Below are 17,555 nucleotides of genomic sequence, written 5' to 3'. Positions count from 1 at the left end.
GCTTTGCGTGACAGCGCCTGTCAAGTGTCCACCGCCCTGCTGCTCCACACATCGGTAGGAAAGCTTGGTGTGTGCCTATCGATAACCCCTCCCACCCTCCCTCTCCAGCCCGAAGAAGCACCACCTCTGCCTCTCTCCGCTGACCGGCCGAGCCACGTATATTGTGCTCAGCCTTGATCTAGCGGGTCTGCCCAAATGAAATGCCTCTCTGCTGCTGCGCCTGAGCTCGCTGCCAACGCATCCGGAGCGGCCGTCGTAAATCTCCGAGATGCTCATTTCGGGCAACCGCGCTCGTCCAGCAGCCCCGCTCCCTAGGAATGTTCCACCCTTGACCAGAAAACACACTTGACACTGGTATAGCTATCATCTATCTACCAAAAAACATCCACATGAATCACCCTTCCATTCCTCAAACATTTACTCATTAACCGTCGGCGCGCTCATGACCCCTCTGCCAAACCACTCGCTCACCGTTCCAAACTTGTCTCTGCTCCTGTGCAGCGCATCCAGGAAAATGTCATGCCTCTCGGCACTCTCTTCCTGTGCCTTCTTAATCGCCCGCACCGTCGCGTTCTGAGGCGCGCACAGCGGACACTCGACCCGCTCATCCCCCACGTCGCTCTCCGTGTCGACGTTCAGGCAGCGCTGATGGAAGCTATGATTGCACATGAAGTGCACAATTGGCTGGTCGAGGGGATAGGGACACGCCTGACAGCGCGTTGCCGTGAAAGCGATGGGTTTATCCTTCAGCGCTTCTAACTCAGCCTTCTTGGCGCTCGTGTCATCGGCAAACGTCGCAATCATCTTGCGGTTGTTGGCGATCTCAAGGCGTTCGCGCTCAATCGTGGTGGCGAGGTACTTCTTGATCATGCCCATAGTGGCGACACCATTGTTCGAAAGAGTCTGAATGACCTGAAGCGGGGCCATGAGACCATCCTCGTCGATTGTCCGCAGGACTGCATCGAGTTCATCTCCGGCTTCTTCAAGGATCTCGGGCGATGAGGTGAAGTAGGCCAGCGCAGCGGGATAGAGTGAAGGTTCTTCGGGACCGTACTTGCGCAGGGCTTTGATAGCGCCAGTCGTGTCTTTCGCAGAGGTATAAGCGCGGAAGATGTCTGCCCGGAGTCCTTGCTGCTCGCGGACAAGGATGGTGCCATCGCGGAAGTTGGTCATCTCAGAGAGAAGAAGCACGTTGGAATTATCGATGGGAATCTGTTTGAAATTAGCCGCTGCCTTTTGATACGGTACCGCACTACTCACATCCTTGCCCTGGATGAGCTCCTTTGCTTTGTTTTCCCATTCTTCTTTCTCGACATCCTTTCGGCTCGCTGCCGTGTGAAGGTACATCTCGAACAGCGTGGTATAGAGATCAGACTTGTCATCCTCGTTAAGCTCTTTTGAGTTGATGCATGCTTCCAGGAAAATGATAAACTCTGAGGGGTGGTCGACGAAAGATGAGAATGCTGTCCTTGGTTTGGGAACCTCATACTCCACAGCCGGCTCGTCCGCCCCTGATTCGACAATCTGCGCTTGGCTAGTTGTCATCTTTTGCTCTCCAGACGCCGGCGATTGAATAGCATTAGAGTTCATGTACGGCAGAGGCAAGAGTGCTGCAAGATTTTGGACAGCCGATGATGCTATGCCCATACCACTTAGAGCAGGTGCATTCTGGATGACAACTGCATCTTTCTTTGGGCGGAAACGGGCAGTGTAGTAGTCGATAAATATTTGCGTTGTATCCTTTGGACAGTGCTCCAAAAGTACAGTGGCATATTTCAAGAAATTCTCGTAGGCCTTGTCTGTGTTAGTTCAAGATCTGTAGCGTCATCAGAGTCTCTTACATTCTCGGGTTCCAATCGCCAGATGTATGCCAGTGCTTCGGCATATTTCTTTGAGTCCTCGATCAGGATATCCACCACCAATTCGTGCTCGTTGTGCTTCCGGGCCAAGTAAGCAGCCTGATCATAATAGCCACCCTGGCGACACATTGATATCGCAGTGTCCAGATCGAACTTGGAATCACCGGGCGACTTGATGAACGCTTCAAGCTTATCGACGTCTTTCAGCTTGGCGTAACAGTTCAAAAGCAGAGTCGTATGATCTGGAGTAGCCTTTTGATGCTCGTGCAATTCTTCGAGATATTCGATGAGGTTGTGAATCCGTTGCGTGTCGAGATACTGTCACGGTCAGCAAAAATGCCAATTTCACTGGCCACGGAAGGAATTGCTGAAATTGATACCTTTCTTATGACTTGTGACGGCTCAGTGTTGTCAATGGCTTTGAGGTATTGTTGCATCGCAGTGTCATAATCCCCTTTTTGATACAAATGGTCTCCGTACTTTCTCAGAATGACGTTCTGCTGCGCCGTATCTAACCCGGCTTTCTGGGCCAGGTTAATGGCAAGAACGTACAGGTTGCGCTGATAGAGTAGCTCGAGCTTTTGTTGGAATGATTTCTCGTGGTAGCGGTACAACTTTTGTATATCAGTAGATGTCCAATTTTGTCTCGCAGCAACCAACTTACTTTACCGTCCATTGTCATCACGAACAGATCACCCCACTCAACAAAGACGGTTTGAATCTGCGATGGCAAAGCTTCCTGATGTGCAATGAACTTCAAATCTGTATTGAGCAGCGTAAAATTTGAGGTGCTGAACAGATCGTCTGTCTGGCTGCCACCAAATGCACGTAATGTAGGACTCCTGATGGCGTTGTTTTTGGGAGGTGATACTACGGCAACATAGTCCTTGAAGGTACTGATCATCCTTTTCTGGCCCTCATAGGCATATACTGGTCCTCGGCCGTTCAGTCCGTATTGGTAGATACCATCATCCCGGGCGACAAGGACATCGCCAGTGACTTTGTCGACGGTCATGCAACCAACACCACAACCAGCCTCATCCAATGCTCGAGCTGGTTGACCTTGGCCTCTTCCAGAGATAACCAGAGTCGATATCCGCCCCGTAGTAGCAATATAGAGCGTCGAGATGTTCCCTTCCCTGAAGGCGATGCCGGTGACGGGCTCCTCTGATTCAAAGACCGTCCGCTGCCTGGCTCCTCGGTCGTGGATCAAGTCTCCTCTAACCACAGTAACTGCACCATTTGCAAAGCCCACCGCAAGCTGAGAGAGGTCCTCCAAAGCAGCAAAGGCCGAGACGGGGAACTGTTTCCGACCATTTTGTATCTGGAGTGTGGACTGGCATCGAGGCGTGCCGGTCTTCTTCTCGAGCTTGTCGAGGGCCCAGACCTTGAGGACGGGTTCACTCGAAAGGTCCTCGGCAATGGTGACCAAAAGTGATGTTCCCGGAATTTGTTTGATTTGCGTGATAGCTCCAGCGTCATGGGCCTGGAACGAGCGGATTATCTTGAAACCACTCGAAACGATGCGGACGACACCGTCGGTACTGCCAAGGAAAACATTGTCGGAGCCGGAGGCAACGCTGGTAATTTTCCCTTTCTAGGAGAGGCATGTCAGGCGGCGGAAACGGAGCAGGGGCGGTGAGGGCGCATACTTCGAACAGTGAGGAGCTCTCGTCATCGGGGAGCTTCACCTGGGATACATCGAAGAACTTGAATGTTTTCCACTGCAGGCGTGTCAGTTGTCAGATGCTGGGTCAAGGGGGCAGAATACTCACCGAGGTCAACGCCATTTTCTACCAGGCCATTATTTTAGGATGCGTGATGCACAGCTGGCCGGCGGGCGGTGATGCGGGCGTTGGCTGCCAATCTAATCTAATCTCCAATCACCGCCAAGCTTCCGCACGCCCCTGCCGCGCAAGAGTGACTCGCTCCTTCTCTTCCGCAAGCACGCTCATACACAACTCCCATCATCGCGTCTGCTTCCGCCACGTCGCTCCATCTCCACAACTCATCGCAGCGACTGCAGACGGCCAGTATCTTGCGCGTTTCTGTGCAACTTTCTTTGTCCCTGCTTTGTCTCAGCCACACAAAGCGAACGCGCCCCATCTCCGCGCTCACCTCGTTCACGCCACGCGCCTCCCCCGGCAAAGAAACCATCCGCTCAACTACGCATAACCTCTTGCTCTCAAGCATACACGACGGTCTTCAGTCGTAGCATCTGCCAGCTTCGCGAGACCCAACGACCGATCTGACATCACACCCTCACTCCAGCGAGTCATACACATCATGACCGACAAGCTTAACCAGTCTCTCGACGAGATCCTCAAGGATCGCCGCCAGACTGCTCGTCGCGGCCGTGCTACTCGTCGTCCGGCTCCTGGAAAGGCCGCCCTTGCGGCTCCAGCCCCGGTCGGAGGAGTGAAGAAGAACACCAAGGCCCCCAAGGCTGCCGCGAAGGCTGCCATTCCCACCGGACCTGCCGCCAAGAACCACGGCGACAGCAAGATTCAGGTCAGCAATCTGGTAAGTGTCCTACGCTCTCCCTTGCAATCGACAGACACTGACTTTTACTAGCCGCATGATGTCACTGAACCTCAGATTAAGGTATGTTTGAGCGCGAAGGCCGCTTAGCCTTGGACTCCTATCGCCGTTCTATTTAAGACGCACGATCCTCGCAATCTTCCTTGAGACGTTTTCGGGCGCGCATCGCATTTTCACAGTCGTATCCCAAACATACGCTGTCGGACCTCACTCCAATGATGCACGTCTCTCGTGTACTCTTGCTCGCTTCTCATAAGCTTAATGCGGAGACCGAGACTGGTAGCTCATTGCGCGTCTTGCAAAAAAAGCCTGTTCATGGTGGAAGACTGTCTGGCAAGCAGCCCAACCGAACATGGTGCAGACGATTAGAGTGCTGGCTTTGATACCCTATATGGTATCTCTCCGAGGACTGAACGCGGATTATTATGGCACCATACTTGTGGCAGCATTGGTGTCAGCGAGCGCAGCAGTGAAGTGAAGCAGCACAGCACAGCATTCAGTCCCCGGGCGTATCTATCGATTCGGCACGCTCTTCAACTTTGGTCGCGGTCTGGCTTCGCATCGACGTCAGGCGGTCGGCTTGATATGTTCCTATCCTGCACGCACGTGCCTGCTGAGTTTGTTCTTTGTTTCCGATACCGAAGGGAACCCGCACCGACAATAAGAGGGTTTCCAACCATCTCCCGGATCTTGAACCGGTTTGGCATTTTCGGATTTAGAGGCGATTGTCTTTCCTATTGTACTTCCAACTCAACGCGGAAGAACAAAAGAGGAGGATTCCATTTTCATAGTGGCACCATGGCCCTGGATATCTCAGGTCGAACCACATGAGTTTCGGACACAACTACGGCCTGGGCGATCAAACGCAAGTCGACATCTGCTTGCGGAACGAGAGCGGGACTTACTAACTACTAACACTCACTGCTGGCTCGCTGACTGATGCTGTTATTCGCATGACTATTGTTCTCCCGTTCGAGGAGAAGCACTGTCCCGGATCGTGAGATCTGCTTTGTTATTTCCCGGAGCTCTTGTGAAAGAAAGGAAAATACCTTCTATCAGCTCTACTAATACGGTCTCTCTTTCTCTTAAACAGGAATACTTCTCCAAGAGCGTCGCTCCCGTCAAGAAGGTTCTCCTCGCGTACGGCCCCAACGGCCAGAGCCGTGGTGTCGCTACTGTCATCTTCAGCAAGGCAGACGCTGCCGCCCAGGCTGCCGCCAACCACAACGGCCTCAAAGTCGACAACAGACCTATGAGGGTAAGTATTTGGTGATGTGTGTTTTGCTGCGGGTTCTAACTATTTATGTAGGTTGAGGTTCTCCTCGGAGCTTCCGACATCCCTGCTCCTGCTCCCGCCAAGCCTCTGAACGAGCGCATCCAGTAAGTATCGTCGTCGTCTCCACAATCATGGATTCTAACAACTGAGATTAGGCAAACCAAGCCTACTGCCAAGGCTCAGCCCAAGCCCGCGACGGCGACGAAGGCCGCTGCTGGCAAGGCTGGCAAAACTAAGCGTGTTCGTGGCAAGGCGGCTGGTGGCCGTCCTAAGCCAAAGACGGCTGAAGAACTGGACGCTGAGATGGCCGACTACTTTGACGGCGGCGCTAACGCCGGGCCTGCGGATGGCGACACGGCGATGACCACCAATGGCGGCGCCGTTCAGCAGGCTTCCAACGGTGGGGACACGGGCATGGAAGATGAGGTTATGGTGAGTTCCGCCGCTCCGTTCCGCCTTCCTTCGGACCGCCCCGGGATGTGATGCTGACAAAAGGATCAGTAAACGGAAGCAGGCTTAGCTGTTACGCCTCCACGTGCGGAGGGGTGATCACAAATTGATGAAAGCAGAATGGGGCCCGGGCGTGTGGATCGGATTGTCGACGGGGACCAAGCTGGGCGCTTCTTTTCCTTATTCGCATTGTACAACAGCACTTTCGGTGGGGGCTCATGCGAGGATGAACAAATTGATTACTCTTGAGGGACTAGGCAAAGTCGTGCGGCTCTGAAGGATGCAAGGCAGTGTATCAGATGGGGGATCTAGGGTAAGCGCGGCGTTCGACAGGCCGACAATAATAGCAGGCTATAACAGCGAAGCTTGATCGTCGCATGAGTGGGCGCTTCGGATGAACGCGAGGCGCCAGGGGAGACGAGGAAATGGGGCGTTGACTCGTTGGGCGTAAAGGTACGACTCGTTGAGATCACGGGGTGGGGTGGCCGGACCAGCGCCCGCTAGCGCAATACGGGGCAGCAGCGGTGGGTAGCGGAGCCGTTTGTGGGGGGTCGGAGGGGTGCGGAGAACGGGGGGCACACGGGCAGTCAGCACCATCTCCGCGCTCTTCCACCTCGTACGGTCTAGCGCCGACGACGACAACTGCCGCCAGGCGGCTGATGGGCATCATCAAGGACCACAGCCTGGCTAGTGTGCCGCGACTGGTGCCGCGACGGGCACTGCAGAAAGACCCCAGGTTGCCGCTCGCTCGAAAGGAAGCCGACGCGCACGGTGGAGCCCATGAGGCTTGGCTGCGGGCCCTGCACGACTCGCAAATATGGCCTTATCTTGGGCGGACGTCATTGGCGGCGGGATGGAGTGTGGGGGCAGGCTTGCAAGTAATCAAGGCTGCGTAAGATGAGGGAATGGACCGGCGCCTGGAGCGGGCAGGTTCCGCTGGGTGGCCGAGGCGGGGTAAAGCCCCTCAATCCGTGAGCCCGAGGGTCCCTCCGCTGCACGAACTGGGGTATGGGGTGAAGAGTGATGCGGTCGGGGGCGAGTGCGCGACTCGATGCTGCGCGGCGACTACTTAAGCCGCCATCCCCGCCAGGTGCTGTAGAGGACCACACTTCGCTTTTCCTTCACACTGACTGATTGATACCCCTCCATTTTCTCTCTCGCAACCATGTCTCTCTTCGCCCACCTCAAGACTCCCCACACGGGCGAGTACGAGCAGCCTCTCGGCCTGTAAGTCGCATTGCCGTCGCGCGCCCACTTCCTGCCTGGCTCTTGGCTGACACCTCGCCGCGCAGCTTCATCAACAACGAGTTCATCAAGGGTGTCGACGGCCAGACCTTCGAGGTCCTGAACCCCGCCACCGAGGAGGTCATCACCTCCGTCCACGAGGCCACCGAGAAGGATGTCGACATTGCTGTCGCCGCGGCACGCAAGGCCTTCGAGGGCGACGAATGGAGACTGATGACTCCCGAAAACCGCGGCAAGCTTCTGAACAAGCTTTCGGTGAAGTTTGAGGAGAACATTGACCTGCTGGCTGGCATCGAATCCCTGGACAACGGCAAGGCCATCTCCATGTCCAAGAACGACGTGTCCATGGCAGCGGGCTGCCTGAGGTACTACGGCGGCTGGGCCGACAAGATTGAGGGCAAGATTGTCGACACCCACCACGAGATGTTCTCGTACACGAAGAAGGAGCCCGTAAGTTGTCCTGTGGCCAGCCTCTACCAACTTGCGCTGACTCTCAGCAGATTGGTGTCTGCGGTCAAATCATCCCATGGAACTTCCCCCTCCTGATGTGGGCATGGAAGATTGGCCCTGCCATTGCCACCGGTAACACCATCATCCTCAAGACTGCTGAGCAGACTCCTCTATCGGCCCTCCTCGCTGCCCGCCTCATCAAGGAGGCTGGCTTCCCTCCGGGAGTCATCAACGTCATCTCCGGTTTCGGCAAGGTTGCTGGCGCGGCCATTGCCTCGCACATGGACATTGACAAGGTCGCTTTCACCGGTTCGACCATGGTCGGTCGTCAGATCCTCAAGGCCGCTGCCGGCTCCAACCTGAAGAAGGTGACGCTCGAGCTGGGCGGCAAGTCGCCCAATATTGTCTTCGAGGACGCCGACATTGACAACGCCATCTCGTGGGTCAACTTTGGTATCTTCTTCAACCATGGCCAGTGCTGCTGCGCCGGCTCGCGCATCTACGTCCAGGACACCATCTACGACAAGTTCCTGCAGCGCTTCAAGGAGCGCGCGCAGCAGAACGCTGTCGGCGACCCCTTCGACCACAGCACCTTCCAAGGCCCTCAGGTTTCGCAGCTCCAGTTCGACCGCATCATGAGGTAAGTGGCGCAGTCACAAAATTTGAAATGAGTGAGAACTGACGCGGTACACAGCTACATCGAGCACGGCAAGGAGGCCGGCGCCACTGTCGAGACTGGCGGCAAGCGCCGCGGTGACAAGGGCTACTTCATCGAGCCCACCATTTTCTCCAACGTCACTGAGGACATGAAGATCATCCAGGAGGAAATATTCGGCCCGGTTTGCACCATCAGCAAGTTCAAGACCAAGGAAGACGTGATTCGCGTTGCCAACGACTCGACGTTCGGTCTGGCTGCTGCCGTAAGTTGACCCCACCCATCCCCACAGCCCAGTCCACCCCAGCGCCTTCCGTCCCCACCCGACCTCCGCCGCTGCCCCGCTCCCTCTCAACGCAAAGCTAACGCACGCGCAACAGGTGCACACCAAGAACCTCAACACCGCCATCGAGGTGTCCAACGCCCTCCGCGCCGGCACCGTCTGGGTCAACTGCTACAACATGCTGCACCACCAGCTTCCCTTCGGTGGATACAAGGAGTCGGGTATTGGCCGCGAGCTTGGCGAGGCCGCGCTGGAGAACTATGTCCAGACGAAGACGGTCAGCATCCGCCTGGGCGACGCGCTGTTTGGCTAAACGCGCGCACGAGCCGAATCGGAGGGACGATACGAGGCGCTGTGATACCAAATTGTGCGCCGAGGGCGCTGCTGCTATTGCGTGGGTGCATATGGTTGCATGCTTTTTTTATGGCTTTTTCTTTTAGCAGGGGATATACCTACGACCGAATGAACGAACAAACAAATAAACACACGGAAAGAAGGAAGGAGGGGACTGGCCGACCCGAGCAATCAGGCAGGCAAAGCAAGGAAAGCGCTGCGCCGCTGATGAGTGTGGTGCGAGGGGACAGGATATGTTGTATGGCTGTACTGTACTCTATCTACACATTAGGATGCGCTTGCTGCAGACTTGCTTGGCTTCCTTTTTACCACCACCGAATGTATATACAATGCGCGCGCGAGCGCTTGGAATGCATATCCAAATCCACCATCAAGAAAAAAGAAGAGTGCTTGTCAATGTCCGCAGAAGCTGTCAACTGTAATAGTTAATTGTCACACCACGGCCGCCCATCCACCTATCCATCCGCAACCCACGCGCGCACGCATTAGGTAGTTAACGCTACTCTTGCCATCCGGGAACTGCTTACCCAGAGCCAGCGCCAGAGCCAGCGCCAATCCAATGCCAATGCCAACACCGCAGCCACCACCACCACCACCACCACCACTTGCGCGCGCGCGCGCGCATCCGGGTAGTGCATAGCAATCCGGGAAGTGCGTACCCGGCGACAAGCAGTTACCTGGTATGGTTTAGCTCCATACCTAGGCCCCATCCACACACACAGACACACCCTAACCACCTAACCTAACGATGATCAACCGGGCATTGCATGCGTAGGTAGGTAGGTGCACGCCCACGCTGCCCGCCCAATTGGCCGGCTCCGCACCGCACCGCACCTCATCGCATCCCTCCATCCGTCCAGCCAGCCAGTCAGCCTCACGCCCTTGCGCCCGCCCTATTGGTCGGCCCCAAGCCCTTCCCCGCGAGACGGCGACGCGGCGCAAAAAAAGGTTAAAAAAAAAAAAAAAGTTCAACACCAGGAACGCAACGCAACTGCTGCGCACGCGCACGCACGCATGCGTCGCGCTGCAGTGCAGACCTGACTAGAGATTAGTTAGTATCTAGAGTACCTTCCTACCTATCTAGCTAGGCAGGCAAAATCCAGGCAGGCTTCAGGCAAGGCAAGACAAGACATACCAAACGCACTAGCCCGCTTTCGGCATGTGCTCTTTCTGCTCTTACTCTTGCGCCGGCCGGGCAGTCTGACCGGCAAATATACCTACTTGTCTATCTGTCTACTGCTACACACACACACACCATCAACGTCTCTGCTGATGGCAGCAGCAGCGGTAGCGGCGGACGAGGGGCGCAGGGCGCGGCATTTGGGGCCGGCCGACGCGGCAGCCACTGCTGAGGGCTGACGCCAGCGACATGCCTACCTACCTACTCTAGGTAGGTACCTTGTACGGAGTAAGTGGGCGCGGAAAGAGAGGGGAGGGGATGCTGCGCACTGTGCACTGGCAGTGGCGACTGCTGAGGTGAGGTGAGGTGATACCGTGATTTGTTTGTGTTGGTTGGGGTGGCGGTCGGAGCGCGGCGGCGGGGAAGGAAGGCGGGGGGTGGGAGGGAAGGAGCTGGGATGCGTCAGAGCGTCAGAGTGTCAAAGCGTCGGGGCGTCAGGGCGGCCTGGCGGCGGGTGTGTGTGCGGGTGTGGGGTGGGGGGTTTTGTTGGTCTTGCTATTATGTGGCTTGATTTGTTTGATTAAATGATTGTGCAGCTGTCTGTAAATGTATGCCGGCCTGTCTGTCTGTCAGGCTTGACAGGTCTTTACCTGTCCTGTCTCTGTAGAGTACACACGAGCTATGTAGATGGATAGTAGGCAGTAGCAATCCATTTCCCATCCCCTCCCTTCCCTCCCTCACTCGATGTCACGCTATCGCCCCCCTCTCTACCTTCCCCCTTCCCCCTCTTTCTCCACTCACCGCACACACCCACTTCCCCTTAACATTACACATTACGCCATCTTCCCCATCACAAATGGGTGCCCCGCACTCAACCCTCCACAAACCGCCCATGCCTGTCCGTTGACATAGCTCGCCTCATCGCTGGCCAGGAACAGCGCGACGCGGGAGACCTCGTCAGCGACTGCGCCGCGACGCAGCGGGTTCAGCTGCCCGATCTTCGACTGCGTGCCGCGGGCACGCGCGGCCGCGTACATGGCCGCTGTCATGCCCGTCTCAACGACGCCCGGACACAACGCATTGCAGCGCACTCCGGTGCCCGTGAGCTGGAATGCCGCCGTCTGCATGATGCTCTTCACGGCCGCTTTGCTCGCGCTGTAGTCGCTACTGCCGGCGTTGGAGCGCAGGCCCGCCACCGACGCCGTCGCGATGATGGACCCTCCACTGTGCGGCTTGTCGGCCGACGTGCGCTGCATGGCTTTCGCGGCATATTTTGTGGCGAGGAAGACGCTGTGCGTGGAGGTGGTTAGCTGGCGGGATGTGGGTGGGGAGTTTTTCGGTGTTCGGCTCCTCGGGAGAGTGGAGTGGGGTTGTTGGTGTTGGTGTTGGGCAACGAAGAAGGAAGACAGAGAGAAAGAGGAGAAGGCAACACTCACCTTAATGCATTGATGCGCATCGTATTCATGAACTCGTCGGCGGTCGTGTCCGTGAATTGCTTCAACGTGCTAATGCCGGCATTGGCAAACATGACGTCGAGACGGCCGTATCTGCTTAACGCATCCTCGACGACGCTCTTTACGGCACGCTCATCAGCGGCATCGAAGCGGCGTGCGTGCACGGCAACGCCTGGGTATAGACGTGCAAGCTCGCGTGCGTGAGCGTCGAGGAACTCGTCGTCAAAATCGCAAACGTAGACGGCGCGGGCGCCGTTGCGCGCGAACTGGTGGGCGGCGGCGCGGCCGATGCCCAGTGGGGAGTTGGCGCCTGCGGGCACAGAGAGAGTGGTGAGCGGCGGGAGTGGTCATGGATGGATGGGCGGGCGGCGCGCACCGGTGATGATGGCGACCTTGTCCTTCAGTCTCCTGTCTGGTGTCAGCATCACAGGTCGGAGCGGGGAGGCGGACGGAAATAGGAAATGTTTGGGCACGGAGACGTACGGACCGGCCGAGTCGCCGGCGACTTGCGGGATGGGAGGCAGGCCGTCGGACATGGTTGTGGTGGTGACGACGACGGAGCGGAGAAGATAGAGAAGGGAGAAGTAGAAGGACACGGCATTCTCTGGGGGAAGTTGCGGGGGAAACAGTTCCAGCTAGCGGGCGGGGAGCGGCGGGCCGAGTCAGATGATGACGGCACGCCCTTTGTTCCTTCCGCCGGACACAGCGTCATCGGCCTGTGACGTCTGGGCATACGGCGTTGGCGTTGGGAAATGAATCATCTTGTCCAACATACACAATCTATAAGTCCAGCGTGTCACCAATTCCGCCTCGCATTGACAAGCAACCAACACGCCAGCCACCTTCCAGCAAATCCGCGGGCTCCCATCACACACACGCCACAAAACCCATCAACTCTAGACCAGCCGCTTACCCACGTGGAACCATGGGCGACTCCCTCACCATGCCCAACCTTAATACCCTCCGCGCCGCTCTTCCTCTCGACAAAACTTCTTCCCTCTCCCAACCCACTTCCCACCTCATGTCGACCCTCATCTCCACCTTGGCCCCCGAGGGCCCCGTGTCGCGCGACGACACCCCTGACCCTATGCGCCGCGTCTCGTGCACCTTCAGCACCACCGACTCCGACGCCGAGTCGCATGGCGCCAGCCCCTACATGGACGCCCTCGGCGCCATGCTGACGTCCAAGAAGTGCCTCGCCTTTGACCTCAACAGCACTCTTTACGCCCACCGCCTCGTCACGTCGGCTGCCGAGGCTGCCGTCCTGTCCCACGTCGCTGAGACGCACAATCTGTCCCTGGCTGATGTGCACGGCGCATGGGAGGCGGCCACCTGTCCCACCATCACCCACCAGGGCGCGTGCGACCCGTCGCGCCCGCTTTCCTGGCCCGAACACTACGCCAAGGTGTACGGCGCGTTGTTGGAACAGCTCGCTCGCGACCATCCCGGAAGCGTCGAGCACAATGGCCAGCAGAATGTCGCCGATGAGTCCGCCGATCTCTTCCGCATCTTCAAGAAGACGCTGTACCCGCGCCTGACTCCCATGCCGGGCCTGATGTCGCTGCTCCGAGTCTTGGACAAGCGCGGCAAGGACATGCCGCGCATCGTCGTGCTCTTCGATCCCGCTGCCACGACGCGCGAACAGGCCGGCTGGACCCTCGAGCACCTGATGCTGGACAACTTTATCTCGGCCTGCGCCTATATGCCTGGCACAGACGAAGCCATCGGTCGCCGCGACAGTGGCGCCGATACGAGCACTAAGCGCGCTGACAGACCCGACGCGGACCTTGTCTTCTCAACGGCCGTCTCCAACCTCGGTCTCAAGACGTCGGACGTCGTCCTCATTGGCGGCAACCTCGAGACGAATGTTCCGGCTGCCAAGCGGGCCGGCGTCCAGGCCTTGCTAGTCGACCCCAACCAGGGTACGCCGCCGATCCAGCAGCGTAAGGAGGGCGGCGGGGTGTTGGCTGTTGCCGGACTCCCCGTGCTCAGGGAGGCCATGAAGCGCACTTGGGGTGCGCAGGAGCCGGCGAAGTCGTGAGGAGTGACGACGACGGCGCTCGCGGTTCAACTGGGGGGTTTCCTCTTTCGACTTTCTTTTATTCTTACTCTCCGTATATTTCTTTCCCTCTCTTACTCTTACTTTCTCCCCGCCCGGTCAGGCACACGGCGCCGGCTTCAATGCTTGATTACCGCCTTTAGACATTGAGCGTCACGACGCATGGCCGACGCCATAGCCCTCAACGGCGCTTGTACCACCACTTCTACTACTACCTTACCACTATCCACAACACGACATTATGATATCAATCGGGCAGGAGGCAGGACAGGACAGGATGGGACGGGGCTGGGCAGGACAGGCGGGACAGGCAGACGTACCTAATCATCATCATCAATGATAACAACAAATGACATGTACCATAACAGGCAGGCGGCATGAGGTGCCAAGGTCTCGGCGGGGCGCGGCGGGGAGGTACGGCGTTTAGGGCGGACGGGAAAGACGGCACGGCGGGTCGATATAATAGCAGCTTGCTTGCTTGTCGGCTGGGCGTACTACTCTGTCTGCTAGGCCGGCAGGCTAGCGGCGGAGTAACGAGTAATATAACCGGTACCACTGCTTCTGTTTGCTTGTTTGCTTGTTTGCTTGCTAGAGTGCGTGAGTATTGTCTGTCCGTGTGTGCCCCTCCAATCTTGGCAACGGAATGCAGTGGGCAGAGCGGAAAAGAAAAGGGAAAGAAGAAGGCGGTCTTGGCGTGTGACGTGCGTATAGGCTTTGTGCGATGCGATGCTGCGGCATTAGGCGCTAGGCATTATATGTATGTAATGTACTATGTATGCACGTCAGCTGTCGTGCTGGGCTTGGCTTGGGCTTTGGGTTTGGGTTTGGGTTTGGCTTGATGGGGCGGGCCGGTGCGCTTCATTGCGCTGGCTTGGGTGGGTTGGTGGCGGTTGGGGTGGGCGTAGATTTAGTGAGATTGCGGTGGGCGTGGAGATTGATCGAGGTGGATCTGGGCAGTGGATCTGGGCGGCTGGGCGGCGGCGTTGGCGTGGTGGGGTAGGGTGCCGAGGGGGTGCGGCTTGGCTTGGCTGCGGTCTTGGGTCTTGGTATTGCCTGGGTGGTGTCGATGTCGATGTCGATGCGGAAGGTGGGAGGGTTCGTGTCGGTTGGGTTGAGTCTGCTGCTTTCTTTTTGGGTTAGTGGGTTGGTTTGGGTTGGTTTAGCCAGTAGATGGGTAGGTGTTTAAAAGGAAAGGGAGAGAGGTGTTCGTGCTGATGGAGGAGGGGGGAAGGTGTGCTGGTGAGTGTGGCACAATGTGTAAGACTTGGCGGTGAGTAGCTAGCTAGGGAAAGGGGTGAAAGAGTAAGAGAGGGTAAAAAGAGAGCGAGGTCAGTGTAGTTGTATTTGATGATGGGGTTTGAGATGAGATGGACTGACTGGGTTGGTCTAGGTAGATAGATAGACGAGTTGATGTTGTTGGTGTTGGCGTTGAAGAGGAGAGGGGGAGAGCGGGACGAATGGGCGCGGGGGAAGTGCGGTGTTGGTGTGGAGGGCGGAGAGTGGAGAATGGAGAGTGGAGAGAGGAGCGGGGCAAGGGGAAGAGAGGGTGGGTCTGCGGAGACGGGCCGGGGGAAGGGAGCGGACGGAGGACAGACAGAGAGGCGTGGAGCAGAGGGGTGGAGAGCAGAAAGGGGCGGAGAAGAGAGAGTGTGGGGTGGAGAAGAAAGAGCGAGAGAGTGCGGAGTGGAGATGAAGGCGGAAGAGGTGTAAGCGAGTAAAGGAGGGAGGGGGAGAGACAGTGATGTGCAGAGAGGAGGGATCAGATAGATGTCTTAGCATCTACCCGTTCACATGTCTGCCAATGGCCTATTCACTTACCTAATTTCACGGCCCTTCACCTACCTATCACATCCCGGCCGGACATACCTCCTCGACCCTACCGACCAATCGACCATTTAGCCGACTATTCACTCGTCTCTTTAACAGTTGTTACTTACCATCGACCGCCGTTTCCAACAGCGGAGAAGGCAGACCGCCAAGCATGGATGTACCTAGGTAGACGTATACCCGAGTGACAGATATAACAGACAAGCACCCAGATAGACCGACGTACAGTCGACAGGTAAGCAGCAGGAGCAGAGCAAACCACCCACCCCCAACCACGAAGCCGCAAACGAAGCGACGGACAAGCAGTCCGACAGCAGACACACGAACGACGACGCACCCATCGACCTCGTCCCCTCTCGAATCCATTGACAATCCAAACCGCCAACCACCTCCTCCCACCCCATCCCGCCAGTCAGCCGGACAGACGGCCGGACGAGCGGATAGATGGATGGAAGGAAGGAAGGAAGGAAGGATGAACGAACGAGGAAACCCCAAGCCGCCAGGCACCACGCGGAGCGGGACGCATCTCGCATGTCGCGTCCCGGCCCTCCTCTCTCGATGAGGTCGCGGGGAGCGGAGCGTGGGGGTGGAGCGGGACACGCACGGCCGGGCACGGCTCGCCGCGGCGCGGGGGGGTCGGGGCCCTCGGGGCATCTAGCGCCGAAGCGGCAGTTCCATTGTCCGCTCTCCATGGCCCGGCCTGCCTGCCCGCCTGGCGGAGCGCGCGCATGCCCTGGTGCGGATACTTCCAGTCCGGGATACCTAAGTGGGCACCTAGCCGCTGCCCGTCTGTTCCGTAACACCCCACTCGCTCCCACCAGCCAACCAACCACCACTCCACGCTGCAGCAGCAGCAGCCTTTCGTTACTTAAGCCAAGCCTCGCCAAGCCTGGCCGAACTGCCTCGGTGCCCCCAGCCAGCCAGCCCGCGCTTTTTTTTTTTTTTTTTTTTTTTTTTTGTGGGGGGGGGGGGGGGGGATCCTGGTTCTTCGTGCATAGCAGGCAGACAGACAGGCAGACAGGCAGGCAGAGCCCATCCATCCATCCATCCAGCAGTCTCCACAGTTGGCCGCCCGCTGGGCAGCAAGTAAGTAGTTGACTAACTCGCACACAGCGGCGGCCAGACCCGCCGAGCGCTGATTCGCCAATGCGGCGGGCGGGCGGCGGCAGCACGGACACGCGCGCTCCGCAGCAGTGCCAGCCCAGTGCAAGCGGGGCACGTAGTTACGTACTGGAGCGCGAGCCTCAACTCTAAGCCAGGGTAGGTGACTGCCTAGGTAGTTACCTAGCATTGTAGATACGAAAGCGAGGCGAGGCGAGCAGCGGCGTTGCATGCGCGCGCGTGTGTGGGGTGGAGCGAGGAGAGGAGAATGATTTCGAGTGGAGACGGCGCAAGCTTAGCTGACAGACAGACAGACAGACAGACGGAGGAGGCGCTCCGGCTCCGCGCGTGCGTGCATATGTGGGTGCGCGCGCGTGCGTGCGAATGGATGGATGGATGGATGGATGGATGGAGTGGAGTGGGTGGGTAATTTTCTCCCCACGCGCTTGGCTGCAGCGCAGTGCAGGCCTGCCCACCCCTCACGCCTACAATACAGGCTGTATACGGACGCTTCTCCCTCCCTGTCTGGCTTGTCTGCCGTGCTGCGCGTGCCAGGCCTGCCTGCCTACATATGAATATGAGGCGGGCTGCGCTTGTTGTCGCTGCTGCTGCGCTGGCTGATCTGAGCTGAGCTGCGCTGCACTGTGCTTCGCTGCTGCGTGCGCACGTACCCGACTACCCGGTCGTTGTCGTTGCTTTTTTCCTGGGGGCATCCCTGGTGCTTGCTTGCTTGCTTGCTTGCGTGGGTGGCCGAGGGCTCGAGAAAGAATAGCAACAGGAAACCACGAGAAGGAACAAAACAGCGGAGAATAAGACTGCAAGGGCAGGAAAAATATAAAAAGAAGAAGAAACAACGAATAAGAAATACACGAGGGCAAGTT

The 17,555-nt window shown here is 57.6% G+C and overlaps 7 protein-coding genes across 7 annotated transcripts; 3 read left to right on the top strand and 4 right to left on the bottom strand.

Annotated features, from left to right (window-relative positions):
• Positions 1-56: 56 nt before the first annotated feature.
• On the bottom strand, positions 57-3,681 carry K452DRAFT_243896 (uncharacterized protein). Its single transcript, XM_033537927.1, has 7 exons — positions 3,635-3,681; positions 3,512-3,583; positions 2,524-3,456; positions 2,240-2,473; positions 1,842-2,177; positions 1,261-1,794; positions 57-1,212 (listed from the first exon to the last, which is right to left on the bottom strand). The coding sequence occupies exons 1-7, from the start codon at positions 3,647-3,649 to the stop codon at positions 418-420; spliced, it is 2,919 nt and encodes a 972-aa protein (XP_033401379.1). The 5' UTR covers positions 3,650-3,681; the 3' UTR covers positions 57-417.
• Positions 3,682-3,807: 126 nt separating this feature from the next.
• K452DRAFT_349138 (uncharacterized protein) lies at positions 3,808-6,488 on the top strand. The gene is made up of 6 exons (XM_033545577.1): positions 3,808-4,382; positions 4,434-4,463; positions 5,494-5,658; positions 5,710-5,780; positions 5,832-6,108; positions 6,178-6,488. The coding sequence occupies exons 1-6, from the start codon at positions 4,146-4,148 to the stop codon at positions 6,178-6,180; spliced, it is 783 nt and encodes a 260-aa protein (XP_033401378.1). The 5' UTR covers positions 3,808-4,145; the 3' UTR covers positions 6,181-6,488.
• An 803-nt stretch (positions 6,489-7,291) lies between these two features.
• Positions 7,292-9,562, top strand: K452DRAFT_264886 (uncharacterized protein; the record flags this gene model as incomplete). The annotated part of the gene is made up of 5 exons (XM_033538716.1): positions 7,292-7,353; positions 7,419-7,821; positions 7,872-8,461; positions 8,516-8,741; positions 8,857-9,562. 5 exons carry the CDS (start codon positions 7,292-7,294, stop codon positions 9,070-9,072), a joined length of 1,497 nt encoding a protein of 498 aa, XP_033401377.1. The 3' UTR covers positions 9,073-9,562.
• Positions 9,563-10,782: 1,220 nt separating this feature from the next.
• On the bottom strand, positions 10,783-12,245 carry K452DRAFT_264882 (uncharacterized protein). The gene is made up of 4 exons (XM_033538715.1): positions 12,171-12,245; positions 12,064-12,095; positions 11,670-11,997; positions 10,783-11,523 (listed from the first exon to the last, which is right to left on the bottom strand). Exons 1-4 carry the CDS (start codon positions 12,221-12,223, stop codon positions 11,067-11,069), a joined length of 870 nt encoding a protein of 289 aa, XP_033401376.1. The 5' UTR covers positions 12,224-12,245; the 3' UTR covers positions 10,783-11,066.
• Positions 12,246-12,450: 205 nt separating this feature from the next.
• Positions 12,451-14,144, top strand: K452DRAFT_284027 (uncharacterized protein). The gene has a single exon (XM_033539876.1). The coding sequence runs from the start codon at positions 12,613-12,615 to the stop codon at positions 13,726-13,728; it is 1,116 nt and encodes a 371-aa protein (XP_033401375.1). The 5' UTR covers positions 12,451-12,612; the 3' UTR covers positions 13,729-14,144.
• Positions 14,145-14,733: 589 nt separating this feature from the next.
• K452DRAFT_123583 (uncharacterized protein) lies at positions 14,734-15,631 on the bottom strand. The gene is made up of 2 exons (XM_033535202.1): positions 15,124-15,631; positions 14,734-14,873 (listed from the first exon to the last, which is right to left on the bottom strand). Exon 1 carries the CDS (start codon positions 15,523-15,525, stop codon positions 15,133-15,135), a length of 393 nt encoding a protein of 130 aa, XP_033401374.1. The 5' UTR covers positions 15,526-15,631; the 3' UTR covers positions 14,734-14,873; positions 15,124-15,132.
• Positions 15,632-15,701: 70 nt separating this feature from the next.
• K452DRAFT_284025 (uncharacterized protein) lies at positions 15,702-16,531 on the bottom strand. The gene has a single exon (XM_033539875.1). It carries the CDS (start codon positions 16,301-16,303, stop codon positions 15,986-15,988), a length of 318 nt encoding a protein of 105 aa, XP_033401373.1. The 5' UTR covers positions 16,304-16,531; the 3' UTR covers positions 15,702-15,985.
• Between the last annotated feature and the right edge of the window lie 1,024 nt (positions 16,532-17,555).

This window comes from Aplosporella prunicola, assembly GCF_010093885.1.
Source record: "Aplosporella prunicola CBS 121167 unplaced genomic scaffold K452scaffold_4, whole genome shotgun sequence".
Classification (NCBI taxonomy): Eukaryota; Fungi; Ascomycota; class Dothideomycetes; order Botryosphaeriales; family Aplosporellaceae; genus Aplosporella; species Aplosporella prunicola.
The sequence above is the reverse complement of the archived record's forward strand: the minus strand, read 5'-3'. Positions and strand labels throughout refer to the sequence as shown.

Coding starts and splice junctions, on each gene's coding strand:
- K452DRAFT_243896 (XM_033537927.1), bottom strand. Junction 2,474..2,523: donor TGATGACAATGGACGGTAAA/GTAAGTTGGTTG, acceptor GATATACAAAAG/TTGTACCGCTACCACGAGAA. Junction 2,178..2,239: donor CGTCACAAGTCATAAGAAAG/GTATCAATTTCA, acceptor TGACCGTGACAG/TATCTCGACACGCAACGGAT.
- K452DRAFT_349138 (XM_033545577.1), top strand. CDS start 4,146: ATGACCGACAAGCTTAACCAGTCTCTCGACGAGATCCTCAAGGATCGC. Junction 5,659..5,709: donor TCGACAACAGACCTATGAGG/GTAAGTATTTGG, acceptor CTATTTATGTAG/GTTGAGGTTCTCCTCGGAGC. Junction 5,781..5,831: donor CCTCTGAACGAGCGCATCCA/GTAAGTATCGTC, acceptor AACTGAGATTAG/GCAAACCAAGCCTACTGCCA.
- K452DRAFT_264882 (XM_033538715.1), bottom strand. CDS start 12,223: ATGTCCGACGGCCTGCCTCCCATCCCGCAAGTCGCCGGCGACTCGGCC. Junction 12,096..12,170: donor GCCGGCGACTCGGCCGGTCC/GTACGTCTCCGT, acceptor GACACCAGACAG/GAGACTGAAGGACAAGGTCG. Junction 11,524..11,669: donor ATGCGCATCAATGCATTAAG/GTGAGTGTTGCC, acceptor CTCCACGCACAG/CGTCTTCCTCGCCACAAAAT.
- K452DRAFT_284027 (XM_033539876.1), top strand. CDS start 12,613: ATGGGCGACTCCCTCACCATGCCCAACCTTAATACCCTCCGCGCCGCT.
- K452DRAFT_123583 (XM_033535202.1), bottom strand. CDS start 15,525: ATGCTAAGACATCTATCTGATCCCTCCTCTCTGCACATCACTGTCTCT.
- K452DRAFT_284025 (XM_033539875.1), bottom strand. CDS start 16,303: ATGCGCGCGCTCCGCCAGGCGGGCAGGCAGGCCGGGCCATGGAGAGCG.